We start from the raw sequence: 15,112 nt of genomic DNA, 5'->3' as shown, positions 1-15,112 counted from the left end.
TCCAGTATCTCCAACCAATATTGCTTCATAATGGAGCTAGTTCATATCATATGTATGAAAGAGCATCTGTGCCCATTACATCACATGACAACTGGCGCATCTGTGCCAACTTCACCGCTGTCAAACATACCCTATGAAGCCACTTACAGATCTGTCTACATACAAGATGACATATGCTGCTAGGAGGGAACCCTGATTGTTTCTCTTAAATCTGGGATCCAAGTACAGACTACCATGGCATCAAAACTGTTAGAAATGGTGTAACGGTTGTGGTGCGAGTGCCATTAATAAATATGGCAGTTTTTAATGGATAAGTAAAATCTCATGTATTAGCAACACAGCAGAAAAACATTGGTCAATTGTTGCATTCTTTGTGATATTCATTTTCCTGGATGCATGCTTTTTTCAAGTTTTTTTTTTTTTATACTTGAAAATTCCAAAGTAAAAACCAAAGAAAACATTTATAATCTATTTAGGGGACAGGAGCTAAATGTTAGCTGAGACCCCCTGCCATCCAACTGCAGTTAAAAGTTTTAACGGACGGGCAAGACTAGCAATTGTTGGGGATCCGAACAGTTTAACCTTTATCGCTTATCCAGTGGAAGAGCAATAAAATGTTTATAACTGGGATATCCCGTAAAGGCATTCCTGACACTTCCTGGATAAGTGCACAACTTACTGATTTTGATGCCAGACACTAGATTACATTAAGGGGGTACTGCGGCTTTTCTGAAAAACCCAGAGTCTTCAGAACCTGTGGAGTAAAGATGGTTTCCTCCACACTTATCCATTCCTCATGCCCAATGCCGCCATTTTCTCTATGCTCGGAATAACTGCAGGCTTTTCCACTTGGGTCCCAACCAGATATGTTCCTCAGTTTCCCTGTTCAGATGCATTTACATTATGCAGCCGAACAGGAAGACTCGGGAACGCATCTGGGCGACGACGAGCCCACAGCCAGTCTGAACACAACAAAGGCAGCAAATTATGCGAGTTACAGGTATGCAAAGAAATAATTAGGAAAAATACCAATACACACAGGACGAACACAGGACGAAACAAGTATCTATAACACAATACTTTTGACATTCATTGATCTAGGTCTAAAATGTAATATTGGCATGGCAGACACATGCTTTAAAAAAAAAAACAGCATTTTCTAAAACCACAGACGAGTACTCCATGTCCAAGTGTAGCCAGATACTGAAGCAGCAGCTTTTATGACCTCTGCCCATTCTAATAGCGGCAAGGCTAGAAAAGTGTGTAAAAGAAAGGCACCACAATGCAATAATGGAAAGACAGCCACACAAAACCACACAAAGACAGTATTACAAAATGCATGGAAAATAAACATATGGTGGCATGGATGCTGCAAAGCCAACTCACCAAGTTTCCTCAAAACTGCTATAAGGAGCCAAGAAACAAAGCGCAAAATTAGATCATAAAAGTATTTTACTTTCAAAAAGATTTAAAATAAAAAGCCTAAACAAAATATCTGCATTTTAGGGTGGAGCTCCACAGAGACATGGAAGATGCTGGATCACTGAGGAGCTTTAGCCCAAAACTAGAATTAAGTTGAAGCTATTGGCACAAACTAAACAAATTAAAAGAGGTTGCATCAACAAGACAATCCCTTCTCCGAAGAAATCTACATGGGCGTTGCGATCAAATTAGATGAAAGAGCACCCATCAGCAAGATGGTAAGGGGGTGCATCTCAGCTCTACAGCTCACCTGTGCTGGCCATGCCCCCGCAGTGCACTGAGGCCCTCATCTGCCTAAAGGATAAAAGTATTTTTTTTGAGGGAACGTCACAACCGATTTTCACAAGACAAGTATCATTTTAATTAGCAGGACCAACCCTACCAGGCAGTATGCCTGGTGTAGTAGGGTGGAATATGTGCTTTTTAAAACTCTCGGTAATCAGCTAATATTGCCAGGGGATGTCAATGCTTAGCATATATGGAAATTTTTTTGTATGACATATATTTAACAGGTCCACGGGCTATCAATTGCCAGTTGTGTGCTAGAACGGTGTCCTTTTTGACATGTCTGGCCAATATACCAATATATATTGATATACCTTTTGTACTGAAATTCATAGTTGGCTTCGCTTTCCAATAGCACTTTATACCATTTTTATAAATAATTGGAGTCTATGACAGATGTACGCAGCTATAGTGTACCATTTCAAACAGAATGCCGGACCACGGTGTGAACTCGTATCCACTGTGGTTAGGGGGAATAAAGCATATGAATAGGGGTTGTATTTGTGAGACAACTCTTTTAAAGGATTTGTAAGCGAAAGCCACATTAAAGCATAAAATTAGTAGATTCAGTTAGTAACAATTGTCAAGGTTGCTCAGTTGTAGTATTCTGAGGTCTAATCCACCAAATTCCAATGTTACAATGATATTGTTTGTTCTTCACATAATATTCAGTAAATGCATAAGCATCCTTTAGGTCACTGATGGCTAACCTCCGGCACTCCAGCTTTGGTGAAACTACCACTCCCAGCATGCTCCATCTATCTTGAGAGTTGTAGTTTTACCACAGCTGGAGTGCCTGAGGTCAGCCATCACAGCTACAGGTGATCCAACATAAATAGTAGGCAAGATTTGTGGTGCAATTTGAGTAGACAGGCTATAGTTCTAAAGATTTGTCTGTACTACATCTGTATTACACTGGCACAGACAAGATCCTTTTTGCTTATTTTGGTGTAACACATTGCTGTATAACATATGCTATGTATTCATTTTCCTTTAATTCCATTCTCCAAGTCAATGTAGGTATCTAAAGAGATACAGATCTCTGAACAGTGTCACATAGATCCTATTCTGATTAATGGGAGCCATGCAGAAGACTCTTAAAGGATTATTCCCTTATAAAGTGAAGCCATATCGCTAAAATAGGACATCATTTTATGATAGTGGGGATTCAACCTCTGAGAACTCCACTGATCCTGGGTCCCTATTCAAGATTAGAATGTTGAGTTCCAGAAGTTGGACCCCCCACCAATAAAAAAGTGATGGCATATCCTCACGATATGCCATCACTTTATATGATGGGCAAATTCCTACGAGGTTTCAATTGGTTACCTCTGTACAACTGTTTCACCTAATGTCTAGCTATAATTAAGAGTACTGAATTATAGGAATACTTTACGTTTGCCATTTGGAAATAAGGAAGGAAACCACCTCTAGTAGACCTAGTCTGTAGACCAGTATGTATTTGGTTATGATTGACAAAATTATAGGAAACGCATATCAATACTATTAAGTCAGAGAAACTAGGGTTGTAATTTTTTCAAGAAGATGTTTCACTAGGCACCCGACTGCCCTTCTCAGTTACAAAGGCTTGTATGAAAAATCTCCTAAATTAACCCGTTTAAGTGACAGCTTGGACCAAATGCCGGAGCCCCATTTTTCAAATCTGACATGTGTCACTTTATGTGGTAATAACTCTAGAACACTTTTACTTATCCAAGCTATTCTGAGATTGTTTTCTCGTGACACATCGTACTTCATGTTAGTGGTGAATTTGAGTTGATACATTTTACCTTTGTGCATAAAAAAATCCAAAATTTGCAGAAATTTGGGAAAAATTCACTATTTTCAAAATTAGAATTTTTTTTGCTTTTAAGACGGATAGTGATACTTCATAAAATAGTTATCACTTTACATTCCCCATATGTCTACTTTATGTTGGCATCATTTTGTAATTGTCATTAAAAAAATTTAGGAAGTTAGAAGGCTTAGAAGTTTAGAAGCACATTTTTTAATTTTTAAGAAATATTCCAAAACCCACCATTTCAGTTATGAAGTAACTGTGTGGGGGCTTACACTGTAGAAACCACCCATAAATAACCACATTTTAGAAATTACACCCCTCAAGTTATTTAAAACCGATTTTACAAACTTTATTAACCCTTTAGGTGTTCCACAAGAATTAAACCAAATTGGAGGAGAAATTTTAAAATTTCATTTTTTGGGGGCAGATTATCCATTTAAATCCAATTTTCCTCTAACACAGCAAGGGTTAACAGCCAAAGGAACCTCAATATTACCCTGATTCTGCAGTTTACAGAAACACCCCATATGTGGTCATAAACTGCTTTATGGGCACACAGCGGGGTGCAGAGGGAAAGGAGCGTCATATTGTTAACGGAGGCCAGATTGTGCTGGAATGGCTTTCAGGTGCCATGTCACATTTGAAGAGACCCTGAGGTACCCCTAGAAAGAAAACCATTAAAAGTGACCCCATTTTGGAAACTACCCCCTCAAGTAATAAATTTAGTCGTGAAGTGAATGCTTTGACCCAACAAGTGTTTCATAGAATTTAGAAACACATGGATGTGAGAATAAAAAAATAACTTTTATTTCCAATATAAAGTTGCTTTAGCCCCACATTTTTAATTTTTACAAGGGGTAACAGGAGAAAATGCAGCCCAAAATACGGCAACACCTCATACGTGGTCATAAACCGCTGTTTGGGGGCAAGGCAGCATTCAAAGGGTAAAAAAGACATCAGGATTTTCTAACATGTAATTTGCTGAAATTAGTTTAGGGCCCATAACATTTGTATTTTTTCACCAATGTAGCTGTTTGGGGGCTTGTTTTTTTGCGGGACGGGCTGTAGTTTTTATTGGTATCATTTTGGGGTACATATGTCTTTTTGATCACTTTTTATATTTACTATTTTTTGTGGAGGTGAAGTGGTCAAAAATGGCAATTCTGTCAGTGTTTTTTATTTTTATTTTTTATGGGGTTCCTCCTGTGGTAAATATTATATGATTATTTTATTCTGTGGGTTGATACGGTTATGGCGATACAAAATAATTTTTATATTTTTTATGTTTTACTACTTTTTCAGCAATAAAATCACTTTTGTGTTAAAAATAAATTATATTTTGCATCGCCATATACCAAAGTCCATAACATTTATATTTTTTCACCAACTAAGATGTTTGAGGGCTTGTTTTTTGCATGATGGGCTGTAGTTTTTATTGGTATCATTTTGGGGTACATAGGTCTTTTTGATCACTTTAGGAAGCTGGTTAATAATTTATCACTTTAGGAAGCTGGTTAAGACCTGGCTATTTGTGTAGGATGATGTAGGGGCTCACAAATATAGCCGTCCATAAGCGCTTCGATTGGATTGAGTTCCTCTAGAGCGCTATACAAGGACTTAGTAACATAACATAACATAACTTGTTATTTATTTTTTGTGAACGTGAGGTGACAAAAACAGCAATTCCGTCATTTTTTTCTACATTATTTTTTACGTCCTTCACCGCGCAGGATTAGTAATATGATACTTTTATAGATCAGGTCATTACAGACACAGCGATACCAATTATGTGTATTTTTTTATTAATTTAATTTTTTTAATGACATAAATCAACGAATATGAGAAAAGACAATTTTTATTTAAATTAAATTTATTTTTTATTAAACTTTTTTTTTTTACACCTTTTTATTTATTTATCAAGACCCATCTGGATCTTGAAGATCCAGTGGGCCTGATGGATATACAATGCATTGCAATAGTCATCTATTGCAATGCACTGTATAGTCAGTGCTACACTTACACTAAGGCTGATCAGACCCTGACCTCGGCATCTATGGGGGTAAACGGCTGAGATCAGTGCCAGCACCGATTTCAGCCGTAGCAGCAGAGTGTCAGTTGTAAGTTTCAGCAGACACTCTTTTCTGATGGCAGCGGCTCCATTCTAGAGCCTCTGCCATCAGAACCGGCACAGAGGACATCGCAGCAGGGGGTGATGGGGGCAATGGCCACCTGTGGGGGGCACTTAAATTTATCAGGGGCACTGGGGGCAAGGTGGCAGTCATGCCTGATTTCAGGCTGTGATCTCCAGCGTGGAGATCACAGCCTGAAACTGGCATTTTTCTCTATGAAGTGCTCCGATTGGTTAGTCTGCAGAGACTAACCAATCGGAGCGCTTGCCGGCAAGGGACAACTCTGATTGGTCCCTTACCGTCTTCCTTGGTGTCTTTGCTCTCGGGGAGAGCGGAGACTCCGGAGCTGTGACACTTTATAGTGTCACAGCCCCGGTAAGCAGATTGGACGCGACTGTACGTCCAAATGCAGTAAGTCACTTGCGTGAAAGGGTTAAATACAGGTGACTCATGCTTCAGTCATGGAAGTAAGATGTTTGATTGTATTCATATGACTAAAGCTATGAGGTGTGATTAAAATGCCTCAGGAGAGTTGTTAGAACGGCAATGTAAAATTGTTAGATTGGAGAAAAAAGCTTGAATAGAGGTGGAGGGGTGCAACATCTATTGTCTGCCACTTACAAAGCTTTTCTAACACATCTCCCGAGGCAGTTAAATCACACTTAATTAGGGCTGGGCGATTTTGGGAAAAAATCTCAACTCTATGGACGATTATCTATCACAATTTTCTTGCTAAATTAACTAAAACATGTCCAGTTAGCCAAAATACAGTTAGGGTGGCCACTTTCATAATCCTAAAAAGGAGGAAATCAGAATGGGGACAGTGGGTGACTATGACACATAGAATGGAAATCATAATCTATATAACAGCATCAGACAAATTAAACTAGAAATCTAGAACACAAATGATTGTTTTACTCACCAAACTTGGTGCCTACTTGCTTTATTTAACACCTTTCCTTGCTGCCTCCAAGAGTTTGCTATTGGGCATTACAGGGAGAAGGTATAAGGGGAGAGAACTAGAACTCCCAGCACGTTCAGACTATTATGTGCCATCAGAGGACATTACAGGGAAGAGGTGTAAGAGGAGAAAACTACAACTCCCACCATGTTCAGGCTCTTATTATATCCTCAGAGGACATTACTAAAAGGAGGTATAAGAGGAGAGAACTTCACCTCCCTGCATGTCCTGGCTGTTACTATCTGCTATCAGAGGACGTTACAGGGAGGAGAGGACTACAACTCCCAGCATGTCTAAGTTGTTATTATGTGATATCAGAGGACATGGACAGGAAGGAGGTATAAGAGAAGTCAACTGCAAATCCCAGCTTTTACCTGGCTCTCACATCCTTCGCTTCTCCAATTTATTCTCCTCCACACAAAGCTCCACCCCCTCATGTCACATGACATCACAGGTCCTTCCCCACCACTGCTAAGCCCCGCCCCTCCTGCACTGATCACGACGGTAACGGCATCACATGTCCTTCAACACTATACCAGCACAGTCTGTGCGGGGTCCCTTCAGGGAAGGGATTACACAGCCTGCACTGATACAGCACCCCTAAGAAAAAATTCAATATCACACTTTTCAAAAAAAATAAATCATCAGACATTAAAGGATAACTGTCGTATTATTTTTTTTTGGCGTATTGGATTGTGGTGATTAATATCACCTTGGTGGCCCTATTTCAACTTTTCACTGTGTATTCAATTACCCCTTAATTCCACATTTTTGTTCCCTGTACTGCCTATTTTTTACCTGTGCTTAAAATAGGGTTGCTAGGCATGGTCCGTCTATCTGTTGATAGACGGAGCACACTGCGTGCAGGCTCACATTACTGACAGTCAGGGACTGTAAGTAAATTATTAAAGCCAGGTCCTCCCCAGCAGCTGATAACAGTGCCTGTGCTGTGTGCACTTCTCCCTGTCCCTGCGCTTGGCAGACGCTCCCTCACTCAGCAGAGCTGGAGAATGCAGTGTTAAAGCAGCGCAGACCAGGGAAGGGAGATCTGCCATCTGCTCAGTGTATAAATGAAAGCAACATGTGGTAAGAGGACCCCTTTGTGCTGCAGGAGATTAACCCTTTAGGGGGGGGAGAGCTCTGATTATTGACACTTTTGGGGGGCTATTGTTACTGGCTAGTGCATGTGAGGAGCTCAATGCATTGTGGGTAGTGAGGGCAGGCGGGATTAGCCTCAGGGTGAGGGCAGTGGCGGCCATCTTAACTGAATAGTGAAATTGCAGTTTTATGCAGACTGGTTGTTAAGGGCTGAATCTTATTAAATATGGGGTAAGTCAGTCTAATAGTAACTGATTCTGGAATATCATGTTATTAGTAACTACATATATGAAAAATGAAATTAGGGTCTAAATGTGACAGTTATCCTTTAAAAGGGTGAATTAATTGTCCAGCGCCTACACCTAATAGCTTCAGTCAGCCTGATAACTAATAGCTTCAGTAATGCAAATGCAATCAACATCTTACCTTGATGACTAAAGAACGAGTTACCAGTATTTAATGCTGGAGATTTCTTGTACAAACCATTCTAACTGAAAAAGCCAATTAGATGACTAGCGAAACTTCTTCAATAAATAAATAATAATATACAAGTTTAGTTGCTCTGACTTATTACTACTGATATACCATGACCAAGATGAATAGGGGTACTTTCACACTTGTGGCAGAGGATTCTGGCAGGCAATCTGGACACAAACGGATGCATTTGTGAGACGAATCCGGATGCGGATCCGTCTCACAAATGCATTGCAATACCGGATCCGTCTCTCTGGTGTCATCTGGAAAAACGGATCCGGTATTCATTTTTTTGCATTTTTGGAAAGCCGGATCCGTTTTTCCTGAACCCTCAATGCCGGATCTGGCACTAATACACGTCAATGTAAGTTAAAAAAAATAATTTGTATTTTTGGCATGAGAGTAAACTGCAGCATGCTGCAGTATTTTCTCCGTCCAAAAAACGTAAGAGGGACTGAACTGATGCATCCTGAATAGAATGCACTCCATTTAGAATGCATTAGGATAAAACTGATCAGTTTTTTTCCGGTATTGAGCCCCGAGGACGGAACTCAATACCGGAAAACTTTAACGCAAGTGTGAAAGTACCCTAAGAACCTTCACAGACATAGGTAATACACAATTCAGTAATATGATGAACTGGGATAAAGAAGTTCTTACTTTTTCTTTGCATCTTCAAATTTGTGTAATATCTTCCGCAATCCACCAGATTTAAAACCTTGGCAATGTGCAGCTGGCGCTCCTATAGTTACTATGTCATAGTTCTGATCTAAAGTTAGAAGATGAGATTTGAATATTAGTACTCTTATTAAAGAGGTTGTCTGGAAATTTAATACCGATGACCTATACTTAGGGATGAACCATCAATACCAGATCAGTAAGAGTCCAACTTTTAGCACCTCCATCCATCAGCTATTTGAAGTGGTATAGTGCTCTTGGGAGCTCTGTGACCTACACAGAAGTCTGCAGTCAAGACATCCCACTCAAGCCGCAGAATTAATCAGATTTTTTTTAAAGAACATTTAAATTATATGCATGAAAGTGATACCTGATGTGGATTCATCTTGAACTCTCATTCTCTGAATGTGTAAATTGGTAGGTACAAATTCTAATTTCTTGTCTGCTTTTAAGCTACTCGCTTTGAAAGAAACGCCTAGAAAACAAAAATAACCTACATTTAATAATTCAGCATTCAGAATTTAAAATCCACATTAAAACAAATAGAACACTTAGAACAGTACATACTGTACAAAAGTGTACTCCAGGGAACTCCGCCTTATGGACAGAGCATTCATTATATCTGTGATTTAATTTTAAAGGCTGTGGACACCTATCGGGACATTTTTTCTTAAATGCATAGTGTATATGCTTGCCTAAAAACATTTTTGCAGTAGGGTTTTATTAAAAATGTTGCACTCTTCTGCAGCTTCTATGCACCACAGTACATAGCAAATTGTAGAATGCTATTCACAATCAGAAGTCCAGACTTCGCCTCAAGCCTCTCACTCTCCCCTCCTGAAAAATCTTCTGTTCAGATTTATCACCAAATCACTGCTGAGTTCTTAAGACTGTTCAGGAGAAGAGAGATGCATCAGATAGGCGCTCTGATGGATTTCATTGTGAATGACATTCTGCAGCTTGTTATGTACTGTGATACATAGAAGCTGCAGAAGCCAAACAGTTCAAGAATTTTTATTAAAACCCTGCCTCAAAAATCCATCTATTTAAGTAAAAATGCCCCAAAGATATCCACAACCTTTAAATCTACATCTTTACATCCTTCTCTACCTCAACAATTGCAACAATATATGACACAAGAAAACAATGTTTCTGGTGCTTGTGTTTGAGGTAAAGCACGTAATGATGGGGCTACAGCAGTCACAGGTCACAAAGAGACAGTGGGGCAGCTACACTAAGACTGGTATTACATACGCCAGTGGTAGCCTGGATTCACATCACATTTTTGGTCTTACATTTAAAATATTTAAAAAATTTATACATTACATGGATGCCTCTGACGGACACCATACATTGGCATCCGTCACCATAGAATTCCATTCTAAAACAACATATATATTAACATATGTTTTCTGCTGAACTCTTCAGGATGGAAAACCTTGGTACACTAAGCTTTCCACCCTGCAAAGTCCCGCAATTTCTTTTTTTATACGTTAGCATATACATTTTTCTTACAATGGAACTCTTTGACAACGGATGCCATTCTATGACATCCATCTGAGGCATCTGTTTAACATTTAAGTTTTTTGTATATGTTAAATGTAAGATCAAAAACGTGATGTGAACCCAGCCTTAGTCTAAAAGTTACCTGGTGCAAAATGCAACACAGGCCGGCATTTTAAAACAGAATTTTAAATCTAAGCCAGCTATGAGTTGGTGTAGATATCCTCTATAATTTACAGGAGGCCTCACCCCTTTTCTCAACACTTATATGATGTCCGCCATAATTTTCCACTTTTCAATGCCACTAAGTGGTGTAAAGGCTTTAACAAATCTCTTTTCAGGGACTACCTCTTCTATGTCTATCTTTAAAGGGGTTTCAGATATCTGTAAATTTAAAAAGGATCAGGATATTGATGACCTATCCTCAGGATAGGCAAATAATATCAGATTGGTGGAATTGGTTTGAAGAGGCTGTTTACATCGGGCAATCTGCGAGTGAATGGGATAAATTTGCAAAAGCCTGCACTGCGTATTATTAAGTAGACAGCCCGATGTAGACAATGAAAAAGCTGCAGATCTCACAAGAGCACTGTGGGCCCTTTGAACAGCTGGCTGGCTGTGGGGACCTCCAGTCTGATAGTGATGACTGAGGACGAAGAACAACATTATTACAAGTTTACATTACTACACTTCTCTGTTCTATATTCTTCTGCATACCCTTCCACTTCGCTTCTTCCTATACTTCCCCATCTGCATGTTTCCATTCTGTGATTCCAGTAAACCAGGCCTAGATTTTCATATACCGAGTGAAGCCTTGTTTGCTACATACATTAAAGAAAGACACAAAAACCATGAGAAAAATCTGGGGATAATTTCTGCAGCTGACCTTTGTACTGATGAAGATTAGTCAGATTATCCTGGTATGTTAGAATGATCGTCTGATACTGAGTCACTATCTGTCGGCGCAAATTTTCCCAGCATGGAGACAACTCCCCCAATTCTTCAAGTTCGCACACTCTATGCAAGTTAAGACAGAAAAGAACTCAATTATTGAAGAGCACCTCAAATTTAATATATTCTGTCTGAGAAAACACACCAAACATTAAACACTTAGAATTCATAAAACCAATGGAAATGATGTTGCTATGGTCAGAGATAATCACTTGCTAGTTTTGGGTAAGCTATGCACCTAGACTGCACCTAGAGTAAGGTCACATGTTTATAATATCGAGAATATATAACACCCCATGACTATCCAAAATGTCCTGAAATAGAAGATATTGCTATTGAGTTTTTCACCATCAATCTGCACTCAGTACCCCATAATTAGAACGTAAAAACTGAATTTTAGAAATGTTTTCAAATTTATTACGAAGGAAAAACAAAAATTTTGCATTGACGTTAAGTATTCAGACCCATTGCTATGACGTTTGAAATTTAGCTCTGGTGCCTCTGATTTGTCTTGATCATCTTTGAGATGTTTCTACACCTTGATTGGAGTCCACCTGTGTCAAATTCAATTGATTAGACATGATTTGAAAGACACAGCCCCGTCTATATAAGGTTTAATAGCTGACAATGCATATCAGTGCAAAAAAACAAGCAATAAGGATAGAATTTTATGTATAAGTCAGAGACAGGATTGTGTGTGGAGGCACAGATCTGGGGAAAAAAATAACAAAAAAATATTCTGTGCACTGAAATTTCCCAAGTGGCCTCCATATTTCTTAAATGGAAGAAGTTTGCAACAACCAGGACTCTTCCTAGAGTTTGCTGCCCTGGGCCTTGGTAAGTGATGTGGCCAAGAACCCAATGTTCACTCTGCCTAAGCTCCAAAGGAGTTTCAGAAGGGAGAAACTTCCAGAAGGTCAAACATCTGCACACAGGATCTTTGGAGTTTAGGCAGAATCATCATTAGGTTCACTCTGCCTAAGCTCCAAAGATCACTCTACCCAAACTCCAAAGCTCCTTCTGCCTAAGCTCCAAAGATCCTATGTGCAGATGGGAGAAACATTCAGAAGGTCAACTATCACTGCAGCACTCCACCAATCTGGGCTTTATGGCACTCGTGAGAAAAAAGCCTCTCCTCAGTAGAAGACACATGAAAGTTTGCAAAAAAAAAAAAGCACCTAAAGAACTCTCAGACTGTGAGAAATTGGATTCTCTGGTCTGATGAAACCAAGACTGAAGTTTTTGACTTCACTTCTAAGTGCGTCATGTTTGGAGGAAACCAGGCACTGACCAATACCATCTCTACAGTGAAGCATGGTGTTGATTTTCAGTGGCTGGGACAGGGAGACTGGTCAGGGTTGAGGGAAATCTGAATGGAGTAAAGTAGAGAGATATTCTTAATGAAAATTTGATCCAGTGTGCTCTGGTCCTCAGAGTGGGCTGAAGGTTTACCTTCCAACAAGACAATGACCCAATGACAGCACACAGGTAAGACAACCCAGGAGTGAGTTGGGGGCAACTCTGTGAATGTCCTTGAGTGGCCCAGCCAGAGCCCTGACTTGAACCCATTCGAATATCTCTGGAGAGACCTGAAAATGGCTGTCCACCATCAGTCTCTATCCAACCTGACACAGCTTCAGAGGATCTGCAGAAAAGAATGTCCCCAAATCCAGGTGTAGAAATCTTGTGGCATCATACCTAAGACTGGAGGCTGTAATAGCTGCCAATAGTACTTCAGGGGTGTGGAAATCGTATCGCCCGTCGCCCGGGACATGCAGTTCCGGGCGCCGGGCAGGTAGTTTGTTCAGTAACTTAGCCCTGCTGTGGGCAAGTAGCAGGGCTGAGATGGCTTTGTTTACCGGAGCAGTGGACGCAGTGGATCAGCGACGAGCTGGGCGTGGAGAGGCGTTCCCATGGTGATGGGGACGCTTGAAGTTAAAATATGCCATTGGATGCCCCCCTCCCCAGTATTAAAATCTTTGGTGGGCAGTGCGCCCTCCCCCGTCCATCATTGGTGGCAGCGGCAGTTCCGATCGGAGTCCCAGCAGTGTAATGCTGGGGCTCCGATCGGTTACCATGGCAGCCAGGACGCTACCGAAGTCCTGTCTGCCAAGGTCAGTTACTCAGCAGCATTATACTTACATGCGCTGTGCCCGCCCGGCGCTCCTTCTTTTTGTAACTCACAGGTCTGTGCGGCGAATTTCGATAAGCATAAGCAATACGCCGCACAGACCTGTGAGTTACAAGAAGAAAGAAGCGCCGGGTGGCCACAGCGCATGTAAGTATAATGCCGCTGAGTAACTGACCATGGCAGACAGGACTTCAGTAGCATACTGGCTGCCATGGTAACCGATCGGAGCCCCAGCATTAAACTGCTGGGACTCCGATCGGAACTGCCGCTGCCACCAATGATGGGGGGAGGGCGCACTGCCCACCAATGATTTTAATACCGCAGAGGGGGGGGGAAGCGCACTGCCAACCAATGCAAACATTGTAGAAACATTCCCTGCACCCGACCTCTGAAAGGGAGCTGTGATCACATTAAGGCCTCGTAAGTGCGTTCCGGCCTGATTCTGTCCAGAATGCACTGCACCGCATTGCGGCCGGCTAATTATATTGTGGGGCAGGACGGGGCGTAGTGGTCTGTTGAAATGATTGGCACCATAACCATGCCCAACGGCTGCAATGCGATCGGCTGCACAGGATCGCAAGGCACATTATGCCTGCGGTCTAGTCCAAACAAAATCCTGCAAGCAGCATTTTGACCGGACCTCAGGCATACACTGCGTGCAGAATTATTAGGCAAATGAGTATTTTGACCACATCATCCTCTTTATGCATGTTGTCTTACTCCAAGCTGTATAGGCTCGAAAGCCTACTACCAATTAAGCATATTAGGTGATGTGCATCTCTGTAATGAGAAGGGGTGTGGTCTAATGACATCAACACCCTATATCAAGTGTGCATAATTATTAGGCAACTTCCTTTCCTTTGGCAAAATGGGTCAAAAGAAGGACTTGACAGGCTCAGAAAAGTCAAAAATAGTGAGATATCTTGCAGAGGGATGCAGCACTCTTAAAATTGCAAAGCTTCTGAAGCGTGATCATCGAACAATCAAGCGTTTAATTTAAAATAGTCAACAGGGTCGCAAGAAACGTGTGGAAAAACCAAGGCGCAAAATAACTGCCCATGAACTGAGAAAAGTCAAGCGTGCAGCTGCCAAGATGCCACTTGCCACCAGTTTGGCCATATTTCAGAGCTGCAACATCACTGGAGTGCCCAAAAGCACAAGGTGTGCAATACTCAGAGACATGGCCAAGGTAAGAAAGGCTGAAAGACGACCACCACTGAACAAGACACACAAGCTGAAACGTCAAGACTGGGCCAAGAAATATCTCAAGACTGATTTTTCTAAGGTTTTATGGACTGATGAAATGAGAGTGAGTCTTGATGGGCCAGATGGATGGGCCCGTGGCTGGATTGGTAAAGGGCAGAGAGCTCCAGTCCGACTCAGACGCCAGCAAGGTGGAGGTGGAGTACTGGTTTGGGCTGGTATCATCAAAGATGAGCTTGTGGGGCCTTTTCGGGTTGAGGATGGAGTCAAGCTCAACTCCCAGTCCTACTGCCAGTTTCTGGAAGACACCTTCTTCAAGCAGTGGTACAGGAAGAAGTCTGCATCCTTCAAGAAAAACATGATTTTCATGCAGGACAATGCTCCATCACACGCGTCCAAGTACTCCACAGCGTGGC

At 41.1% G+C, this 15,112-nt stretch overlaps 1 protein-coding gene across 8 annotated transcripts in view; it reads right to left on the bottom strand.

Annotated features, from left to right (window-relative positions):
- The window catches only part of INPP4A (inositol polyphosphate-4-phosphatase type I A), a 169,900-nt gene that overhangs the window by 44,304 nt on the left and 110,484 nt on the right, over nt 1-15,112 (bottom strand). For 5 of the 8 annotated variants that reach the window (XM_040425107.1, XM_040425112.1, XM_040425114.1 and 2 more), the window contains 4 exons: nt 11,298-11,428; nt 9,279-9,383; nt 8,891-8,999; nt 1,387-1,404 (listed from right to left, as the gene is read on the bottom strand). In XM_040425107.1, the coding sequence (XP_040281041.1) occupies nt 1,387-1,404; nt 8,891-8,999; nt 9,279-9,383; nt 11,298-11,428 (363 nt within the window). The remainder of the gene's footprint in view (nt 1-1,386; nt 1,405-8,890; nt 9,000-9,278; nt 9,384-11,297; nt 11,429-15,112) is intronic. The other 3 variants (XM_040425111.1, XM_040425115.1, XM_040425113.1) reach the window with 1 other exon arrangement.

Source organism: Bufo bufo, chromosome 3, assembly GCF_905171765.1.
Source record: "Bufo bufo chromosome 3, aBufBuf1.1, whole genome shotgun sequence".
Classification (NCBI taxonomy): Eukaryota; Metazoa; Chordata; class Amphibia; order Anura; family Bufonidae; genus Bufo; species Bufo bufo.
The sequence above is the reverse complement of the archived record's forward strand: the minus strand, read 5'-3'. Positions and strand labels throughout refer to the sequence as shown.